The following is an 18,128-nucleotide window of genomic DNA, read 5'->3' on the forward strand; positions in this document are numbered from 1 at the left end:
GAGGCTGTGTGCAATCTTATTGTACCAGGGCTAGGCAGGGAGTGAATGGAGGGTTACTATTTCACATAGGCTGATTAGGAAGGGCACCTCTGAAAAGGCAACATGTGAGCCGGGCTGGAATGTTATGAGGGACGCCTGGGGACAGGGCTCCAGGCAGAGGACATGGCAAGGCCAGTGCTCTCAGGTGGGAGCCGTTTTGCTTCTACAAAGAGAAGCAAAGAAGCCACTGTGACCAAGTGCAGTGAGTAAGTATGGCCCCCAAGGGGAAGATCAGATTAGATCAGATCAGTCGCTCAGTCGTGTCCGACTCTTTGCGACCCCATGAATCGCAGCACGCCAGGCCTCCCTGAACATCACCAACTCCCGGAGTTCACTCAGACTCACGTCCATCGAGTCAGTGATGCCATCCAGCCATCTCATCCTCTGTCATCCCCTTCTCCTCCTGCCCCCAATCCCTCCCAGCATCAGCATTTTCCAATGAGTCAACTCTTCACATGAGGTCGTCAAAGTACTGGAGTTTCAGCTTTAGCATCATTCCTTCCAAAGAAATCCCAGGGCTGATCTCCTTCAGAATGGACTGGTTGGGGAGGTCTAAAATGAAGGGGTGGGGAGCATATCACCACTGTCAGACCCTAGGCTTCTACTCCGAGATAGGAGGCCCTGAAGGGCTTGGAGCCGAAAGAGCCACATGTTTGAACTCCGTCTTTTCAAGAACCACTCTGGCCTGCTGTCCAAAGGTGATGGTGGAGACAGTTAAGAAGTACTGCAGTCATTCTGGGAAGAGACAATGATGCCCTGTTTTGGTGGACGAAGAAGGGGTGAGAAATGATCCGGTCTCTCATATCTTCTCATAAGATTTGCTGAAGGAATGGGAGTGGAGCGTAGGATCAAGGATTCAAGGATAACTCCAACCTGAGTGCCTTGAAGGAGAGTTGGAGGTCCGGAGACTAGGGGAGAGAGGAGCTGGCTGGTGGTTGAGGGTACAGTAGGGACTGGCTTTGGGCACATTCAGAGACGGCCTGCCAGGTCTTCCAAGTGGAGATGTTGCTCACGCAGCGAATAGGCAGCTAGGACAAATGAGAGGCTTGAATCCGAAGGAAAGAATCCTCAAAAGTATAAACAAAGTTGTGGGGGAGGGAAAGAGGGTTATAAAATATCCCTCCTGAAAACGTTTTAAGGCTTTTAAACTTCTGTCATCACTGTTTTTATATCACTTATAATCAAGGTCTATGGCCATAAAAGTATGTGGTAACACCATGTTGCAGGAAGTGGCTATAGCTGGTCAACAGTTTCTAAACTGTCGGCCTGAGGCCAACAGCACCAAATCTCCTGTGAGCTTGTCAGAGATGCAAATTATTGGGCCCTGCCAGACCAGACCTAGTGAATCAGAAGCCCGAGGAAAAGCACCGGAACTGTTTTGACAAGTTCTCTAGGAGGTTGTTACGAAGTTTAGAGTTAAGTGAGCTAGATAAGAAATTTACTATTATTTCTAGACTTTAATCACTTAAAAAGAAACAACTTTTTTTAAAGGTAAAATGTCTTTTATTGTTTGAAGAATAAAAAAGTAAACAAAAATTGGTATGACATTTCATTTCTTAGTCTTCTCAACGAGGTTATAAAATATACAGTGCCACTTAGTCTTATAAACGCTTGAAACGGTCTAGAAGTTCCTACTTAGTATTGTATAAAAAGGCACTTAAAACACAAGGGATGATAAAACAAAACCACCTCATAAATACAATTGAAATGGCTTTGAGAAATTTCTCAATATAGACCCGTACGTAAATAGGACTTTTTTCTTTTCCAAAACATAGTATTTTCCCCAGGGTATGCCTGCAGGTATCATAAATGCGGCCTGTCTTCTTCCACCTTCGGTTTTTGATATAGGTTAACAGAAATGCAAGATAAATTCATTTTTTTTCCAATTTAATCTCTTATTTTGTTTAAGATAAAATTCTTAAATTATAACCAAGATCTTTTAGAATGTTTTACTCATTTTCATTTTGTTTCAAATCACAATTAAAAGAAACAGGTAGACAATGATGCCAATAAATGTTCTTTTAAAGTCCTTACATTCAGGTACCAAAATCACCCTAAACATTCCTGAAGCATGTGAACACACATGTGTGTATATTTTTAAGTAATGCTGTTGCATGGTTCTGGGTTTTGAGGATTCTGCATTAATTTAATCTTCATAAACTGATATCACAGGTTTGGATATAACTGAAAACATTTAGTGCCTTCATCTACGGAAGATACGTGCACGTCACATATTTCTAACTCTTCATTTTCTTTCAGGTTGGTCAAAGAATAAGCAATATATGCCGTAAATTAAATCAAAATCCCTGCCATATGTCCTGTATGTGCTGTTGCTAATTAAAATAAGTGTATTCTTGCTGTGGAAATTCTGTGGTTTGAGAGTTTGTGAGATCATCTTTTCATCAAATGGCATAGGTAAGAAAGAGTAAATTTTTTAAACTGGGAAATACAAGTCAGATCATTAATTCATTCTCTGCACATAAAATGCTATTTTAGAGGTAAGTGAATTATTTCACCCTAAGGGTACAGTTCACTAAAGAGTACACTAATTGTTGAAGGAATTGCCTGAACATGGTCAATTTGAAATCAAAATGAAATCCAAAGATTTGGTTATTTTCCTGGCAGGATTTGAACTATTAACAAAAACTAACATTTAAAAAATAATATGGGGGGGAAATATAGAGCCACTTGAATGCTTATCACTTTATTACTGGAACCATAAATAGTAATGATTTGAATTAGTCCTAGACATTGATTGGTATGTTTAAACTGGTCCTTAATTCTGCCTTTTCTGCCTTTTGTTCTGTTGCTCACCCTTTTAAGAAATGCCATGCCAATTCGCACATGGCTGCGTTGCATGAAGCAGCTGGTACTGCCTTCCTGAGTATACGTACATGTGTTCATTTCTCATGCCTCTGCTCATACTTTTCTGTTCAAATTTTCTGTTGAATTGCATTGAAAAGCTTTTGCTGATTTTCAAGGCAGTCTTTCAGCTTATCCTCTGTCAAAGTCAGTCGCTGCTCCAAGATTGAAACAGTCTGCAAAAAAAAGGAGGACAAAGTCATCAGGGCCTGGTGACCTGGTGGTGAGAATGATGGTGATAATCTCTGCACTGATCTTTTTCAGAACTGTAATGCCTACCCTCTTGCCAGGAGGTTGGTTCAGAAATGAGCTCCAGAACTTGCTCCATTTCTGCAACCCACCACAGGACAAAGCACTGCCAAGCCGTTTGAGGAAAAGGGAAAAAGAGGAAGCATTTAAGAAAAAAGGAATAAATGATCAAGCCTCTATGGACAATTCTAAAGTCTGATCTTCTAAAGCATCGATGCCAGAGAAGAGACCACATGAGGCATGTTAAATAGTGTCCCAGGTAATGTGGAATGTGGGAAGTGGGACGGAATGCCACATGCACCACTACTACTTAAATGGCATCACTGGTCATTCTGCCACAATCAATCCATATGGGCCATATCTATATTACCCTAGACAGCTGGATACCTAGCTTACCTTGAAAATATAATGACTGCCACTCATTTCTGCACCCAGAAGATGATAACAGCACCTCACAGAGTTGGTAGGAAGACTGAATGAAATCAGGGATGTAAAATGCTTAAGCTAGTGCCCGGCACAACAAGACTTTACAAATCTTAGCTATTCTAACTCCTTCGGCTAGTAAGTGAGTATATGACTATACACACACACACACACACACACACACACACACACACACACGGCTACTTTTAAATTGTGATTATCGATTACTTCAATTCTTTTTTTTTAACTTCACTATAAACTTGATTCAGGAAATTGCACACTAAAAAGTATCAATGAATTCTCATGAGAAAAACACCCTTGTGACCAGCACCAGGTCAAGAGCTAGTGCCTTGCATGCACCTTCCCCTTAACAGCCACTATCCTGACCACTATACGAATAATCTGCATGTTTTTATGGCTTTATCTTTCAAGTATGCATCCCTAGAAACTACAACTTTATCTTACCCATTTAATCTGCAGATTACCCACTTCCTTGCTTTATTTTCTTTATAATTTGTCTATTTACAGGCTCAGGCCATCTGACCTGTAGATTCCCTACCAGACTGGATTTTAGGGACTGTGTGCTCCAGATACAGTTAAATCTGTTCTTTTACTTTCTGTATTTTATATAAATTGGAAACGGGATTCAAAGGCTTGATAAGACTCAGGCTAGATCCCTCGGTAAGTCTATTCTTTCTTTAGAGGGCAATGACATTCTATTTCCATTTATTAGTTGGGATGGTTTACAAAATACACTTCTCATATATTATTTGGTTGCCTGGAAGTACAGTTCATACAGGAAAAGCAGCATAAATTCATGGTTACTTTAGTCAATAAGTTTCAAGATAATGAATTGATTCCCTATCAGTTTCTGACAGTAATCAGTTGTTCTTTTTTTTTTTTCTATTATTTAATAGTTTTTTTTCTTTCATATTCCATACTATAGATCATGACTTGTTATGATTGGCCTGGGAAATAGGCCAATCAAAACTAAAGCTGGCATGAGGTTGAGAGAAAAACTGCCTTTTAAAGGCAAGAGATGTCTGATAAACACAAAGTCACCTCCAGCACAACACTACACTACTGTTAATGATCAAAATTAACAGCAATGCTCATAATACTTTCTAATATTTCTTGGGGGCCTACTATGCTCCAAGCATTTTGCCTGATATTTACATAATCATAATGCAAAAAGCAAAAGCTTTTGATACGTATATTATCAACACCTATAACACTGGTTAACTCCAGTTACCTACTGTCTGAAAAATTATAATGAGAAAGTGATATTGTTGGGTTGGCCCAAATGCTCATTTGAGTTTTTCTGTAACATCTTATAACTTACAGAAAAGCCCAAACGTTTTGGCCAACCCAAAACAATCTGTACTGAATTATAAACATTGCCACAGGGTTAGGAGATACTCAGTCATCTGTAATTGAAGTGAACCAGAATGTGCTTATTTCACTTGATTCGCCCACAGATTCACACTGTTCCCATTTTGCAAGTGTGCTGTGCCTGCTTTTCACTTCTTTCGTATTTGAAGGGTAGTCAGTCCTTCAAAGTTAAAAAAGTAGAGACTTTCAATACAGTTTAAAGTGATCCATTTAACCCTGAATCAGGGAAAAAGGTGAAATGGGTCACAAAGCTGATAGAGCAGAGGATGCAAAGACCCGCAAGAGGACCTGCCACTCAATGGGATAGGCAAGTGAGGAAGCCAGCACGTGCAGAGCCAGGGCCCTCGGAAACAGGCCCCAAAACTAAAGCTGGCAGGAGGGTGAGAGAAAAACTGCCTTTTAAAGGCAAGAGACGTCTGATAAACACAAAGTCACCTCCAGCACAATACTGCAAAGCAAAAATTGGTGATTTTCCTATGATTTTTCACTGAACAAATCTTATGACTCCAAGGTCTCACAAGACTTGTTCCCACAACCTGTCACGACTCATATCCATGTCCCTTAACTCCAAGGTTCGGAGAAGTTATCTAAAGGGTAACATTTTTAATTACTGGCTCTAAACCCAGAAGGGAAAGTTAAAAGACCCATGCCAAAACCTTGAATTCTCTGGAGATGAGAACTGGACATCTGGACGATTCTTAATTGCCTGGGCGATTATAATGTACAGCCAGGGTTAACTGTACATTAACTTATATGCAAGATAACTTCTATACAAGAGCTATTTCAACTCAAAATATTTATTCTGGGAAAGTAATCGACATCTCTAGTTCATGTCATAGCTTCTTTCTGTATAACTTGGGACAGCATCTGCTCTGACAAATATTAGTGTCCTCATCCTATTTATCAAAGAATGATAAGACTTATTCAAAAGAAACACCAAGGAAAGCTGGAAGGACAACCTTTGATGTATCCATTTTAATACACTGCTTCCATTAAATGACATCTAAATTTCCTGACCAAGAGTTGGAAGACCTTTGGTGTGTTAAGATTCATTGTATTCCTTCTTGGCAAAGGTAAACTGGCATTCAGTAAAGCAATTATCCTTCAATAAAAGAAATAAATTTAAAAAATTGCTTAAATGTAATTAAAAGGGATTAAGCCATTACGTCTTTCCTTTTCACTGTAAAATTATTCATTATAAGCATGACCATATAATGAAATTTAATAAAAGGATGTATACAGTCTGGTAAAAAATAATGAATGCTGAAAGTCATCCTGTGCAGTAAAAAATAAATTAAAATTTAGCATCAATGAAAAAAAAAAAAAAAAAAGACTGGGTAATATTCTAAAGGGGGAATGTGAAAACCTCATCTCCAGAACAGAGTGTCCCGTAAGAAGCTTTGAAATGAGGGAAGTTATACATTGGACAGAGGGAATTATCCTCAGAGTGAAAACTAAAAGCATTGCCAATATTTCATTCTAACTGAAAGGATTAATCCCAATACATTTTTTCTTTTGGCCTTAAATATTTCTTTGATAATATCCAAAATCTAAATACACTGCATTAGAAAATTCTTAGGGCAAAACATTACTGTCCAGAATCAGATTTATAGCATGAAGTACCCCAATATTTCGTCACTGTCTCCTCCCCTCCCTTCTGGTCCTCAGATGCCAGATATAGTACAGTCTGCGTATGCACACGTTTACATACGCATGGGCTCAGACCTTGCCTCCACAAGACCTAGAGCACCTCAGCAGAGCACGTGTTGCTCTGTTAACTACCACCTTTGAGCTTGCTAAGAAAGAAAGTCTCCCCCCCGCTGCTCTGCTAGTTCTGCAGCCTGCTGTAGCCAGGATTTTGTACATCTTACCTCTAAGTGTGAAACATGCCAACCCACCTGTGTCAAAACATTGAGCTGTTCCATAATATGCTCTAACGCATCAGTCACAGCAAGTGGTATGCTTCTTTGACTCTCAGAAGGGAGGTCGCTTATGTCTTCTGTTTTCTTTTTCAAAATTGTAGGTGAACATTCTGATGACATTAAAGAAGGATTCAAGAAATACCCGCAGATCTCTTCACCCTTGTCTGGTAGAGTTCTAACAGTTGTTTCCGTTGTCTTTGACACCATAGAAAAGATGGGAAGAGTTACATTTTCCAAACTTTAAAAATTATATATTAAATATATATATAGTTTCAATATTCCTCTTTTAAAAGCCAAACTTGCATTTAATTTTCATCTTCAACTACTGCAAATTACAAGAGGAAAAAAAGGCTAAAAAAGAGAATGGAGGAAATTCACAATTTTCCTTGATTTTTTTTCAGTGAAATATAGTTTGTATGTTGTATATATCTGTCTAAAGGATGAGGTGTTATACATTTAAACGGGTTGTTAAATGCTGTCTAATTCTTGATTTTAAAAGTCACATCAGTTAAGATAACTATTATTTGATTTCTGAGGGGAGGAACAAGATGGCAGAATAGAAGGACTTGGGCTTGAGTCCTCTAGTGAAACACCAAAATTACAATAAACTGCTGAAGAACCATTGACAAAAAAGACTGAAACCTATCAAAAAAGATATTCTACACTCAAAGATGAAAAAGAAGACAAAGCAAGATGGTAGAAGGGGGTGCTTTCTCAATATAGTCAAATCCCATAACCACTGGGTGGGCAATAATTAAATAATTAAACCACAGAGGTATTCCCACAGGAGGGAGAGTTCTGAGCCTCACTTGAGGTTCCTGAACCTGGGGGTCTGGCATCAGGAGTAAGGAGGAGCCTCTGACTTTGAAGAGCTTAAGTACAGGAGCTCCACAGGACTGGGTGAAACAGAGACTCCACTCTTGGAGGGCACCCATAAGATTTCAAATGCACTGTGAGCCAGGGTAAGGTAGTGACTCCATAGGAGCCTGGGCCAGGCCTGCCTAAGGGTCTTGGAGGGTCTCCTGGGGAGGTGGGGCTGTGGCTCACTGTAGGGTCAAGGACACTAATGGCAGAGATACTGGGGAATATTCACTGACATGAGCTCTCCCAGAGGTTGCCATTTTCACACTGAGAACACAGCCAACAGGCTCCAGTGTTGGAACACCTCATGACAGACAATCAACAAGGTGGGAACGTCTTGGGAACACCTCCCAAGTAGAGGGAGCCCCATCCATCAGTAGACACGCTGCCTAAAGTTGTCCTGAATGTACAGCCACCTCTAACCACACACCATGACACAGCCCTCCCACTGGGAAACCTGCACAAAGCTCTTAGACCAGACACACCCAGCAGGAGGCAGCATCAGAAGCAAGAGGAACTACAATCTTTCAGTTTGTGAAACAGAAATTGCAATCACAGACAGTTAGACAAAGTAAGATGATGGAGAAATATGTTCCAGATGAGGGGACAAAATAAAACCCTAGAAGAACAATTACGCAGAGTGGAGATAGGCAGAGTACCTAAAAAAGGACTCAGAATAATGATAGTAAAGATGATCCATGATATCAGAAAAAGAATGGGGGCACAGACCAAGAAGATACAAGAAAATATAAAGAGCTAGAAAATAGAAACAACAAACAGTTGAACTATACAATAACTGAAATGAAAAATACACTACATGGAATCAATAGCACAACAAATGAAGCAAAAGAACAAATGAGTGAGCTGAAAGACAGATGGGTGGAAATCACCGCCGTGGAACAGAAAAACGAATGAAAAGAAATGAGGACACTCTCAGAACCTCTGAAACAACATCAAATGCACCAACATTCCCCTTATAGGGGTCCTAGAAGAAGAGACAAAGGGTCTGAAAATATTTGAAGAGATAACAGGTGAAAACTTAACTAACTTGGGAACAGAAACAGTCACACAAGTTCAGGAAGTGCAGAGAGTTCCATATATTAATAGATAAACCCAAGGAGGAACACGCCAGGACTAATACATATTAATTAAACTGACAAAAATACAATTGACACCACAGAAATACAAAGAACCATAAGAGACTACTACAAACAACTGTATGCCAATAAAGTGGATAACCTAGAAGAAATGGACAAATTCTTAGAAAGGTACAATCTTCCAAGACTGAATTAGGAAGAAATAGAAAGTATGAACAGACAAATCACAAGTACTGAAAGTGAAACTGTGATTTTAAAAAATTCTAACAAAAGTCCAGGACCAGACGCATCATAGCTGAAGTCTATCAAATATTTGGAAAACAGGAAACATCTATCCTTCTGAAACGATTCCAAAAAACTGCAAAAGAAGAAACACTCCCACACTTGTTCTATGAGGCCACAATCATCCTGATTCCAAAACCAGACAAATTGTTGAAGTGAAAGTCGCTCAGTCATGTCCGACTCTTTGCGACCCCATGGACTATTCAGTCCATGGAATTCTCCTGGCCAGAATACTGGAGTGGGTAGCTGTTCTCTTCTCCAGGGGATCTTCCCAACCCAGTGATTGAACCCAAGTCTCCCTCATTGCAGGCGGATTCTTTAGCAGCTGAGCCACCAGGGAAGAAATAACCAGACAAAGATACCGCAAATAAAGAAAATTACAGGGCAATATCACTGAACACAGATGCAAAAATTCTCAACAAAATGATAGCAAAGCAAATCCAATGATACGTTTAAAGGATCATATACCATGATCAAGTGGGCTTTATCCTAGGGAGGCAAGGACTTTTCCATGTCTGCAAGTCAATCAGTGTGATATACCACATTAAGAAATTGAATAATAAAAACCACATGATCCTCTCAATAGATGTAGAAAAAGCGTTTGCCAAAACCCAAAATCCATTTATGATTTAAAAAAAAACAAACAAAAAAACACAATTCTCCAGGATGTGGGCATAGAAGGAACCTACCTCAACATATTAAAGGCCATATATGACAAACCTACAGCTGACATCATTCTCAATGGTGAAAAACTGAAAGCATTTCCTCTAAAATCAAGAACAAGATGAAGATGTCCACTCTTGCCACTTTTATTCAACACAGTTTTGGAAGATCTAGCCATGCCAATCAGGGAAGAAAAAGAAATAAAAGGAATCTAAATTAGAAAAGAAATAAAACAGTCATAGTTTGCAGGTGATATGATAACTGTGTGTGAAGTGTTAGTCACTCAGTCATGTCTGACTTTGTGACCCCATGGGCTGTAGCCCACCAGGCTCCTTTGTCCATGGGATTCTCCAGGCAAGAATACTGGAGTGGGTAGCCATTCCTTTCTCCAGGGGATATTCTCAACCCAGGGATTGAACCCGGGTCTCCTGCATTGCAGGAGGATTCTTTGCTGTCTGAGCCACCAGGGAAGCCCAACATGATTCTATATGTCGATAATCCTAAAGATGCTACCTGAAACCTACTAGAGTTCATCAGTGAATTTGGTAAAGTTTCAGGATAAAAACTTAACATACAGATATCTCTTCCCTTTCTATATACTAACAAGGAAAGATCAGAAAGAGAAATTAAGGTAACAATCCCATTTACCATTACTTCAAAAAGAATAAAATACCTAGGAATAAACCTACCTAATGAGGCAAAAGACCTGTACCACACTCCAAAAACTTTAGGATGCTGATAAAAGAAACTGAAGATGACAGGAACAGATGGAAAGATATATTATGTTCTTGGACTAGAAGAATTGATATTGTTAAAATGGATATACTACCCAAAGGAATCTAAAGATTTAATATAATCCCTATGAAACTACCAATGGCATTTTTCACAGAACTAGAATAAAAAAAATTTTTTTTTTTTTAATCTGTATGGAAACACATAAGACTCTGAATAGCCAAAGCAATCTTGGGAAAGAAAAATGGAGCTGGAGGAATCAGGCTCCCTGACTTCAGTTTATCCTACAAAGCTACAGTAATCAAGACAATATGGTACTGGCACAGACACAGAAATATAGATCAATGGAACCGGACAGATGCCCAGAAATAAACTTATAACCTATGGTCAATTAATCTATGACAAAGAAGGCAAGAATATACAATGGAGAAAGGACAGTCTCTTCAATAAGTGGTGCTGGGGAAACTGGATAGCTACATGTAAAAGAATGAAATTAGAACATTTCTAACACCATACACTCTCATAAGTCTTTGTGCCATCAGTAGAGCACTTATCGCTTCTTGTTCTATTTGTGTTTTCCTGTCTATATCCCCTAGCAGCTTGTGAGGGTTACTCTCTAGGAGACATAACTTGGTCATTTTTCTTCCTAAGGTGCCTAGCATAGAGTGTGAGACACAGACTGGGCTCAACATTTGTTAAACTAAATTCAACTGACTGTCCTGCATCTGTTGAGCCATCAACAAAATGCAAATATTAATAATTTGACAGTATTTGGGGAGAAGTATAAACTTAAAGTTAGGATAATACCATTCTCTACTAAAAATCAGTCTTAAATGCCTCCTAAAGGTGTAGTCTCTTCTCAGGTTGCACAGTTGGTAAAGAATCCACCTGCCAGTGCAGGAGATACAAGAGATGTGGGTTTGATCCCCGGGTTTGGGAGATCTGCTGGAGAAGGAAATAGCGACCCACTCCAGTATTCTTGCCTGGAAAATTCCACAGACACAGGAGCTTGGTGGGCTACAGTTCATGGGGTCATAAGGAGTCGGTCTTGAGCACGCACACACACACACACAGGCACAATGAGGGAGCAATATAAGCATTTATCACTTACCTGAAAATCACTGCTTGATTTTTATCCCCTAAAAGTATATTTGATGGTTTCTGGTGAAATAGCATAAGGATTTTCTGACAAGCATGAATGCAAAAGGAGGCACTTCACATGTAAAGTGAAAGTGAAAGACTCTCAGTCATGTCCGACTCTTTGTAACCCCATGGACTATACAGTCCATGGAATTCTCCAGGCCAGAATACTGGAGTGGGTAGCCTTTCCCTTCTCCAGGGGATCTTCCCAACACAGGGATCGAACCCAAGTCTCCCCATTGCAGGCGGATTCTTTTCCCCTGCACCACCTGGGAAGCCCTAAAATAAGTCAGTTTGGGCTTATAATTCACATTGCTAGTTTTGCTTTAATTCTGTAAGTAGAAAATAAAACAGAGAACAGTCTTCCCAAAAGTGGTCTTGACCCCTCCAGCTCCAGTGAGTTTCCCATCACCGAAGGTTCTAAAATAGACTTGGGATGGTCACTTGTCAGGGATATTGTGAGAAATATACAAACATCAGATCAGGAAATTCAAACTGAATGCCCTTTAAAAGTCCTTTCCATTCCTGACATTCTGAGAGTTTTCAAGTCACTACACGCACACTACTCTCTCTCTTATAAAATGCCTGCCTGAAATAGACTAGGATAACAAAAAATATCTTTTGCCTGGACAAAAATAAAAGCAAAGGCTACTTTTCAAAGAAAGAATGGATCATTTATTTTCAATGAGAACATTCAGAATCAAGATTAGAAACTCCAATTATCTTTATATGGTATCTAGAACAATGAAGATATACCATTTATTCAAACAAGATTGTTTTATTTTAGCACTTATGGGTCTGGAAAATTCTAGATGCCAGAGATATAGGAGTATATTAGTTTCCTACCATGACTTAAATTACCCACAAGTTTAGTGGCTTAAAACAACACAGATTTACTCTCTTAAAGTTCTGAAGGTCCAGATCGATTTTATGGGGCTAAAGTCAAGGTGTCAGCAGAGTTCCCCACAGAAGGCGGTTCTGGGAGGGAATCTATGCTTGCCTTTTCCAGCTCCTTGAGAATGCTGACATTTGTAGCTCTAGGCTCCATCACGCTGATCTCCACTTCTCTACTTCCTATGCCTCCCTCTTCACCCTCTAAGGACCATTGTGATTGCACTGGACCAGAATCTAGGATAATCTCCCCATCCCAAGATCCTTAACTTGATCATATTTGCAAAGCCCCTTGGCCATGTGCATGCCTGCTTGTGTTCTCAGTGGCTTCAGTTGTGTCTGACTCTTAGTGGCTCCATGGACCACAGGCTGCCAGGTTCCTCTGTCCATGGGATTCTCCACACAAGAATACTGGAGTGGTTGCCATGCCCTCCTCCAGGAGATCTCCCTACCCAGTGATCGAACTGGCATCTCTTCTGTCTCTTGAATTGGCAGGTAGGTTCTTTACCACTAGCGCCACCTGGGAAACACCTTTGCCATGCAAAGAAACATACTGACAGTTGCTGGGGATGAGGACATGGACACCTTTTTGGATCATTACTCTGCCTAATACAAGAAGTGAATAAACAGGAGACCCTGTTGACATGGGGTTATATTCCAGTGGGTAAATATACAGATATGTGATGTAATCTCAGGTAGTAACAAAGGTTATAAAGAAAAATAAAGCTGGGTAAGGTGTTACATTATGATTTAGCACCACTGATGATGCATTTTTTAATGGGAAGAAAGGTAGAGAATAAATTTTGGGCATGTTAAGTTTGAGATGCTTATGTGATTTCCAAAGGGAAAAGTCATGGATATAACTGGAAATACATGAATCTAGATTTCTGTGGAGAGCCTGGGGCTAAAGATATAAATTTGGGAATTATCAGAATATATATGGGCTTCCCAGATGGTGCTAGTCATAAAGAGTCTGCCTATAATACAGGAGACCCAGGTTTGATCCCTGGGCCAGGAAGATTCCCTGAAGAAAGGAACAGCAACCCACTCCAGTATTCTTGCCTGGGAAATCCCATGGACAGAGGAGACTGGCAGGCTACAGTCGATGGGGTTGCAAAGAGTCGGACACAACTGAAGTGGCTTAGCACGCAGCATAGAACATACATATATTTACTAGTTTTTACAAAGGATATAAATGAACAGCCAGGTGAAGAGGTACATACGGCAAGGTCTGGAAGGGTACCACTTGCAGAAGCTTCTGTTCCCTTGGAGTTGGGCTGTGAGGCATGTGACTCTTTATAGCTATGAGTCTAGGAACCAAACAGAGTAACTGCAAAGACTTTAGAAGGCAGGAAGAAAGGAGCAGGAAAGGTGACTGGCGGCTCATGTGGAAGGAGAGGTGCTGGACCAGCAGCCAAGTAAGGAGAAGGCAGTGGCCACCAAGACCAAGTCCTGTAAGGAGAAGGCAGTGGCCACCAAGACCAAGTCCTGTAGAAAGACTGATGTGGCTGACCCACCGGAACCTTGACAGGAGTGGACTGGTGGGGGCAAAAGCTGAACTGGAGTGAATTCAGAAGAGTGAAAAAAGGAAAAGGAAAGCAGAAAGACTGAATGTATGCCTTTCTTTTAAGGAGTTTTGCCAAAAAGGAGAGCAGAGCAATGCGACAGGACTTGGAAATAAATGAGGGGTCAAATGAAGTTTTGCTTTTGAAAGATGAGAACTACATTACAAACGTGTGCTGATGAGAAAGATCAAACAGAAAGAGAGCGCTGATGTCACAGGACAGGGAGGAGGTAACCGCTTAGTAAATGGATTGCTAGGCAGTACTGAGTGCTCCTGGAGTTTTGTATGAATAAATTTAAGGGGAAGTCAGTCAGCATGGCTGGCTAGTCAACTTCAGTTGCTTGGGTGTACAGAGTTGGCAGAAAAATTTAATCAGGCTGAAGTTTTTTGGGGTGACTACAATGGAGATAGATGGGAAAACAGTGGAAACAATGTCAGACTTTATTTTTTGGGGGCTCCAAAATCACTGCAGATGGTGACTGCAGCCAGGAAATTAAAAGACGCTTACTCCTTGGAAGGAAAGTTATGACCAACCTAGATAGCATATTCAAAAGCAGAGACATTACTTTGCCAACAAAGGTCCATCTAGTCAAGGCTATGGTTTTTCCTGTAGTCATGTATGGATGTGAGAGTTGGACTGTGAAGAAGGCTGAGCGCCGAAGAATTGATGCTTTTGAACTGTGGTGTTGGAGAAGACTCTTGAGAGTCCCTTGGACTGCAAGGAGATCCAACCAGTCCATTCTGAAGGAGATCAGCCCTGGGATTTCTTTGGAAGGAATGATGCTAAAGCTGAAACTCCCGTACTTTGGCCACCTCATGTGAAGAGTTGACTCACTGGAAAGACTCTGATGCTGGGAGGGATTGGGGGCAGGAGGAGAAGGGGACGACAGAGGATGAGATGGCTGGATGGCATCACTGACTCGATGGACGTGAGTCTGGATGAACTCCGGGAGTTGGTGATGGACAGGGAGGCCTGACGTGCTGCGATTCATGGGGTCGCAAAGAGTCAGACACGACTGAGAGACGGAAATGAACTGAACTGACAATGGAGAGAGAAAGGGGGCAAGGGCGTGGCTATGATGATGACTATAGAATCTAAGCCCATAACGAGACGTGCACACAGACACGGAACGTGAGCAATGAAAAGGCAGAGGCTCGGTGGACTGGAGCTCCTTCTGGGGCTGATGAATGATCAAAACCAGAAGACTAGAGGAAGTGGTGGCCAGGGAGTGGGAGGCTTTACACTGAGTTTACCGTCAACACAAAGGATTCAGACAGTTACTGAGTTCATCTGAGAATCCTGACCAGGAGAGGACAGAGGTATTTCAGAAGTGAGTCAGAGTGTTGCTCTGTCTTTGGTTCTTGCCTTGAGATTAAAAGCCAGTGTTAACCAAGGTGTGGATGGGTCAATCAGAGAAACAGAACACAGAGCTATGGAGTCACCCGTGTGGGCTTGTCACAGGGCCACAACACAGGCAGGACTCGTTCTCGGTTTCTAATGCCCTTAGGAAGAAAAGGCTGTTCATCCTGAAAGAGAAAACCGCATCTACTTTATATCTGCACAGTGTATTGTACATCCTTGTGAGAACATACTTATCTGATCCAGTCGGATTGATTTAAAAATATTTCTAGGATAGAATCAGAGAATGTCATGTGAAATTTGTGTCTCCCAGACTAAATTCGCTGAGCTGAGAAAGCCTTCTGTTTATCCCTTGGGAAAAATCGTACATCTTTTTTTTCTCAAAGAGAGAAAAAAGAGGTTTTGGGGATAACGTTTTACTGAGGGCTTTGATTTCTCTTCTTCAAACCAAATTGGAAATTTCATTTTTGTCAGAAGACTTGAAAAACACCCCTGCCTCAATGCAGCTATCAACTAGAATATCTGAATGATTAATTCGGTGCCCTTGGAAATGACAGCCAAGGCCATAAATCTGTCTGTCTTTGTTTTTAATCTTTACTATCAACTCCAGAGAAGCTTATTAGTTTTGAAGCCATGAATAGGTAGGATAGAGCTAGGAAAAATAAATCTGTGCAAAAATATCCTTCCACGTTTCATGATTAGGCAAACATAAGCTATGAATCCCTTAAAGGAATATTTGTCTTCAAATGCCCGGTGCTGAGTCTCAAATCGTGCACTGTATCAAATAAATCTTAATTAATGATAAAGCACTACCCAGAATTATCTAGGGGAGGTGGAGAAAGAGAGCAGGTAGTCCATGTACTAGAATTAGAACTCTCTCTTCTGAGTTAATATAAAACTAAAAATGCTATTCCCAGTATTCTAGATGAATATAAAACCAATAAAACTTTCTGTAAATTCCAAACAGAAAACACATAGTTATTACATCTCTGTAAATCCTGCTGTTATACCCCAAAGGCCTACAGAGTAAGGGATTTATTCTTATTATCTCTTTCCTGAAGAATCAACAAGAACATTTTATGCAAACTGCTGAAATGACTAGGGTAGAAATCAACCATTATTTATAGCGATACCTCACTCTGTTCAAAAAAGGTGTGTGTGTGTGTGTGTGTGTGTGTGTGAATCTAAATTCTGAGGCAGGTAGTAGCTTATACTGTACAATGATGTACTGCTTTAAGAGATGTTTTACATTCAAGTAAGGATCACACCTTGCAAAAACTCAAGTTTGATGTGGAAGACCACATTTGGTTTAGTTGCACCCACATCATGTCTCAAAAAAAACCCCACCTGTTCATCTTTCAGAAAGCTGCCCTTCTCTGTATGCACATCAACCATCTGGTGAAATTAATATAGGCATGAATAAGAGATGTAACCTCACTGCAACACTAACATTTCTGAATGAATCTGGAATCCTTCTCTTTTCATCTCATAATAACTGATGTTTTTAAGTTCCAATTTTGCTCTTAAAATTCAATGAAAATACCAAGTGAAGTTAAGTCAAAAAGAGAAAGACAAATACCATGATATCACTTATATGTGGAATCTAAAATAGGACATAAATGAACTTATCTGTGAAACAGACTCACAAACATTGCGAACAGCCTCGTGGTTGTCAAGAAGGTGGGGGAGGAACGGCTCAGGAGTTTGCGATCAGCAGAAACAAATTCATATATGGAATGGATAAACAAGGTCCTACTGAATACCACAGGGAACTATATTCAGTGTCCTATGATAAACCATAACGGAAACCAATAGGAAAAGGAATGTATCTATATGTATAACTGAACCACTATGCTGTACAGCACAAATTACCATAACATTGCAAATCAACTGTAATCAACTTTTAAAGAAATTCAGTGAAAAGGTGTAAGAATAATAAAGCAACCCTCTCCCCAACCTTAAGAAATAAAGTATACTCTACCTCTCCCTCTTAAAGGATGCCACCATCTTGAATATGGTGTCTGTCACCCCAAGCTATGCCCTTTACTTTTATCACATAAGCTGACATCCCTAAATAGCATATTGCTTTTGCATGTATTCAAGCTTCACATAAAACAGTATTATATTAGGCCTCTTTAGTAGTTTCTGTTAACCAATATTGATGGATTTGCTACAGATAAGTCTGCTTCACTTATTTTCATTGCCAAATAGCATTCCACTGATGGATTATTCCACAATTTATGTATCCTTTGTGCTGGTAACTAGCATCGAATTCCATAGTAAGCACTCTTATAAATGTGTCCAGTACACAGGAAGGTGAGTTTCTCTAGAGTCATAGTTTTACCAGATATTCTCCCAAATGGTGGGATCAACCTACTCTTCCCTGAGCAGAAGAAAATCTCCCCTTTTTCTACAGAGTCAAAAATATTTGATAGACATTTTAAACTTTAACAAAATAATGGACAGGAAATGATTTCTCCAAGTTTTAATTTTATTGTGCATTTCTTTGATTACCGGTGACTTGAGCATATTTTACGTGTATATTGATCATTCTTCTGCAAATTGCCTATTTAAGTCTTCTGTCCACTGTTTAGTTGGTCTACTTCTCTTTTTTCTAATTAATATTTAAGAGTGCCTCATGTAGAGAAGTG

At 40.1% G+C, this 18,128-nt stretch overlaps 1 protein-coding gene across 4 annotated transcripts in view; it reads right to left on the reverse strand.

The window, feature by feature from the left end:
• Nucleotides 1-1,519: 1,519 nt before the first annotated feature.
• POC1B (POC1 centriolar protein B) overlaps nt 1,520-18,128 on the reverse strand; it is a 105,036-nt gene continuing 88,427 nt past the window's right edge. For 3 of the 4 annotated variants that reach the window (XM_059886478.1, XM_005206056.5, XM_005206054.5), the window contains 2 exons: nt 6,864-7,082; nt 1,520-3,077 (listed from right to left, as the gene is read on the reverse strand). In XM_059886478.1, the coding sequence (XP_059742461.1) occupies nt 2,973-3,077; nt 6,864-7,082 (324 nt within the window). In that variant the 3' untranslated portion in view covers nt 1,520-2,972. 4 annotated transcript variants of the gene reach the window in all.

Source organism: Bos taurus, chromosome 5 (assembly GCF_002263795.3).
Source record: "Bos taurus isolate L1 Dominette 01449 registration number 42190680 breed Hereford chromosome 5, ARS-UCD2.0, whole genome shotgun sequence".
NCBI lineage: Eukaryota > Metazoa > Chordata > Mammalia > Artiodactyla > Bovidae > Bos > Bos taurus.